The 5,078-nt window shown below is 33.3% G+C and overlaps 1 protein-coding gene across 1 annotated transcript in view; it reads left to right on the top strand.

Annotated features, from left to right (window-relative positions):
* Positions 1–1,819: 1,819 nt before the first annotated feature.
* Positions 1,820–5,078, top strand: part of CLRN1 (clarin 1) — a 10,361-nt gene continuing 7,102 nt past the window's right edge. Inside the window, exon 1 of the mRNA XM_072407952.1 lies at positions 1,820–2,334. Within this exon, the coding sequence (XP_072264053.1) occupies positions 2,082–2,334 (253 nt within the window). The 5' untranslated portion in view covers positions 1,820–2,081. The remainder of the gene's footprint in view (positions 2,335–5,078) is intronic.

Raw genomic sequence — 5,078 nt, 5'->3', positions numbered from 1 at the left:
TTCTTTAGAAGACAGTCTAGTTATGTGATAAAGATCTGCGACACTGTCATAAGAAGGAACTCGAACTGTTTGGGGTCCAATTTCAAGATTATTTTATAAACTGTTATACATCTTTTGTTGTGTTCTTTTTCATATCTTTGTTTTACAACTAAATGATTAAAACAATGTACAGAATTGGCTCAGAATCCCCAGAGCTTTATAGGACCACTAAAAAGTACAGTTATCCATTTTAGACACTCTTTGTCTGATTATGGACTTTGTGAAGTGGTATGTAATATGTCAGTGCTAATGTATAAATGCAAGTTAATAATAATAATAAGCAACACCCATGCATGCAGCAAAAAGCTTCTCCAAGGTAAAATAACAGTCATTATTTAGATACAGTTTTCTCTCTATTCTCTTTAGAATCTTAGAGCATTTGTAGTGCACCAACTCATGTGTTACCTGTTATAAATAATGGCTTCACCCAAGAATTCTTGACATAAATGCATTGGATCCTGCTGCTATCTAACACCACTCAAAATGGTATTCTATATTAAACTATCAACATTATTGATTATTGCAAGTACCTCCATCAAGCTCACTAGAGTAACTTATGCAGTCCGATACTCGTATGAAAAGCAGTAGACTTTATAAAGATCCTAGCTAACAAAAATCTAGTGTGTGTATAAGTAGCATTAAACATTATCATATATGTATTTCCTTTGTGTAAAGAACTATTTGGATGAAGTTTGGCTTTTTTGATAATAAAGTTGAAATTAAAACTTACTATATACAAATTCTGCAAATTATTTGTTGGCACATATCAACTTAATCTTAGACTAGATGGCAATTCTTATACATAATATTCCCCTACAGTACAAAGCAACTAAAAATAACTAATCTTTTGTTAGTATTTAACAGAAATCTTAAAGTGGAACTAAGGTTGCTTGTATGATCAGGCAGGTCATTATTGCAGAAAGGGACAGGTGATCTAATAATGCAACTAACCTGTCAGGTCACTCCAGGTTTCTGGTAATAAGCAAGTTTCCAAAAAAAAAAAAAACAACAAACAGGACTTTATTGGCACATATAAATAGATAACATATATAGCTCAAATATTTCAATTATAACACTTTTTTATTTAATGAATAACTTTTTTTATTTAAAAACATTTAAAACACAAGCAAAGAGACATTGCGATTAAGAGATTGTTTTGTTATTCCATCAACATGTTTCATGTATCTGGTCCACTTCTTTAGGAGGAAAATACTTTCTGTGAAGCTATAAACATACATATACAATGATAATACTTATAACAAAATATTTAGCACAACATAATATCTCAAATTCAATATATATACAATTTACAGTCTGAGGAAGTAATCAACCTCAAGGATAGGTAATCCCCTCAATGAATATTGCTTTGGAAAAGTGGCACAGGTAGCGCATTTTTTCATAAGCAAGTTTTACATTTAAAACTGTGTGTTTGTATTAAACCACCAGAAGATCAGAAATATACACACAATGATTATATATTGGATGTTGAATACATTGGAGGTTATAGGTGAAATACAAACATTAGGGTGTAGTCTGTAAGTGCTTAAATAAAGGATCAATAAAATCTGCTGTGATCCTAAAATGAGTGAAGATGGAGCAAGGCACATTAAGAATTATGGATCTTCTGAGAAATCCCAGGAAGGTTTGTGCATTTTCCAATAGACATCCAATTAAATTGGGAACATTGCCCATTTCTGGAATTTCATCTCAGCCAATCAGACAGAATGCAGTTAGTGTGATAGAGGAAGCATGTATTGGGTTACACAAGGCTCCCATCTGCTGTTCTGAGGTTTTGTCTCAAGTCTTTGCAAAGGAACAAGGACTAGCAGCATCTGACCGGTCTCTTTTCTGCTCTTTTACTGTCATTGATGCAGGTTGATTATGCTGACTGCTGAAAATATTAACTGGTCTTTTTGTCTGCATGAAAAAGAAAATGTCAAGCTTAATGTTTCCACAAGTTTTAGCTTGGGATATACTGTATGATTCCACAGTGAAGATACTATAAACACTTTGCAATTGTTCAAAGTCTGAGGGCTCCAGTCATGTCTAAATTGCAAAAGAAAGCTCTCTTTTGCCTAGCTGGTGTGTTAAGCTTCTCCTGTGCTCTGGCAATTGCAGCAGCTTTGGGCATTCAGCTGTGGATTAAAGGAACAGTTCTATGCAAGACTGGAGCCCTACTAGTGAATGCTACTGGAGAAGAGCTGCAGAAATTTATTGGAGAGATCCAGTATGGTCTTTTCTATGGACAAAGAGTGAAGTTCTGCGGGCTTGGAGGAAGACCTACAACATTTTCATGTAAGTAGAATATTCAATATTCAAAATACTACAATACTTAAATGATACTGCTTACCTAATGACTTGAAACAAACTCCTAGCAATAGTGGTACGGCATTGAGAGTAAAGTCAAAAACATAAATAATACGATCATTTGCCATAAAACCATTAACCATATATTACCAGCCATTTTCATAAAATGCAAGCATTGAGCTATATATGTAATAGGTACAGTGGGATACAAATCAAGATAAATGCATATTTAATTTAAATTTGTATTGACAGATATGTTTATGATGTTTATATTTTTTCTAATTGTGTAAATGTGTCTGTATAATTTTTGCTAACATTGAGTAAACTTGAAAATAATTTATTTTATATAAGGCACAGTGTACAGAATCTTCCAGAATAAACACTACACATAACTGGACTGGAGGGAAGAGATACCAGCGACATATGGTACCTATGGTCATTACTTGAGTGATCTAGCTGGAAATCATATAGATCCTCCCTGTATTCTTCTAAAATGTTGCAAATACTTCCTTCTTTTGCTAAAAAATGAGGGACAATATTTAGTAAAAATTCTTTGAGTAGCAATTTTAGTGATCAGGGTTTTTTTTTATTATTTAATTTTGGACAGTAGAATAAACTTTTTGACTATCTCTTTTTACCCAATAACCTACATCTAAAGGGTGTATCTTCTCCAAATTTGGTAAGATGAATGTTTTTCTTAATGTAACCCTTCCTCACCTTATCCACAGCTATCTCAAATTATGTTTTTCCTGAGAGTCTCCTTTACTTGCACACAAGGAATATATTTCCAACATTCACTTTAAAACAATTTATGAAAAACTATTCTATTACTGCCTATGGTGGGGCTGTACAAGTAAGCAGGAGAGGTTTGATGTGCAGAAGCAGACTTGTATGTCCTGTCCAGTTTGGTGTGACATATGTGAGGCACTTCTCTTAGCATCTGTGAACTGTAAGTCATTAGACATACTGTTACACACACTTAGCGCTAATGAATTTTCAAACTCTGCAGGATGCAGCTCAATTGCCAAACTGAAGTATCCTTCTGTACAGAATGCCATCCATTTGTTTCGTTCTATTCCTTCATGCAGCATTATGCATAGAAACTACATAGAAAAAAAAATAAAATTGTTTACAGGGAAATAACATTTTCAACCAGAACTATACCCACATACTCCATACTATTGTATCATTTCATTCCAACTACAAAAATAGCATGAATTCAACACTAATTTCACACTAGATCAATAACTATTGACCTTTACAAATAACATTTGCATGCATCAGACCTGGTTTTCACAGCATTCATTTACAGGAACACACGCAACAGATCAGTTTACAATACACAACACATTACACAAACTGCTGTAATGCCAATAAATACTTTATGTATGAACACAATACAAAGCAGCATTTGTTTCAATACTTCAGTTTATCTATGTCAGACATAATGTTTTCAAATTATAAAAAATAGACTAATGTATCATGTGAAGGTAACAAAATTAAAAAACAATAATTAATCAAACTTATTATTTGGACAAAAGATGAAAAAAATACATTAAGCTATGTTTAAAAGACGAATATTTGTTTCTGCTTTTAATTTCAAAAACTACAGCCACTGTTTTTTTTATTAATAGAAAACCCAATCTGACAATACTGCAAACAAGGTATTGACAGAAATACATTTGCAAGTCTCTGTGTAATTAATCACCTCCAATAGGCAAAAACCTATTCCCAAATGTCCTGGAATGAATCAATTCTAATATACAAGTCATTCATATTGAGTACCCACCCATACTTGGTGGAATGGACTAATAATAATCAACCTGTATATTATTTTACTTTAAAAGGTTTAGGCTTAACACTATCCAAATCTTTTGGTGTTTTGAAAGAGTTGGAAAGGTTAAAACTGGAGGTGTGAGACAGAAAAAAAGTGAGGATCGTTCCTCTCAGCAAGCACGCTATAATAATATTTTATTCGACTGTGGAAAGCTTGGAGCCTTTGTTAGGTTTTAACTACTGACTACTTCCACTATGGTTTACGTGACATGTGTCACTCAAATACAATATCAAATACAAATGTGCCTGAAATTGTGCTTTTACATAATGAAAACCCATATTTGGAAACTACACAGAACAAAATGAACTTCAGGACCATCCACATGACATTAAATCCTGTAAAAACACCAAAGTGGCAAATCACTTTATCCAGATACATGGTTGCAGTTAAAGTTTTCTTTTGCAGTTAAAGTTTTCTTTATTGTGTTTTAAATCCTGAATGTATCCAGTTTTAGGGGTAGAATACTTTTAGTTTCTTAGATGCTGTCAATTTAGGAGATACTGAACAGATTACTTGGTATAAAAAAAATCTACATTTGTAGATAGGTACCTTTGTTAGATTTCTCTGTATAGGTAAAAGCTGTCCCACCCAGAAAGGCTCTCTGGTGCCATTGGGCCCAGATTTCTTTTTATATTTTTCATATTTGTTCACATGCGGTTAGCCTGTAAAATTCTCCCTTGTGTAGGCATCCAAAACGCCTGGGATTGCTACTGGATGCTGCCATTTTGATTGTGATGTAAGCAGCCCCCCCAAATGATGCTGAGCTAAGGACCTGTTTCTTCTTGGAGTGGTCAAATTTTCCTAGTAAATTCAAGTGTATATTGCAAATAAATAAACATTATTTGATGCACAGGGAGTTTGATTAAAAACTGGTTAATGTCATATATTTTTTTTT

Source organism: Pyxicephalus adspersus, chromosome 4, assembly GCF_032062135.1.
Source record: "Pyxicephalus adspersus chromosome 4, UCB_Pads_2.0, whole genome shotgun sequence".
Lineage (NCBI taxonomy): Eukaryota > Metazoa > Chordata > Amphibia > Anura > Pyxicephalidae > Pyxicephalus > Pyxicephalus adspersus.
Note: the sequence above shows the minus strand (reverse complement) of the source record. Positions and strands in the feature narration are given on the sequence as shown.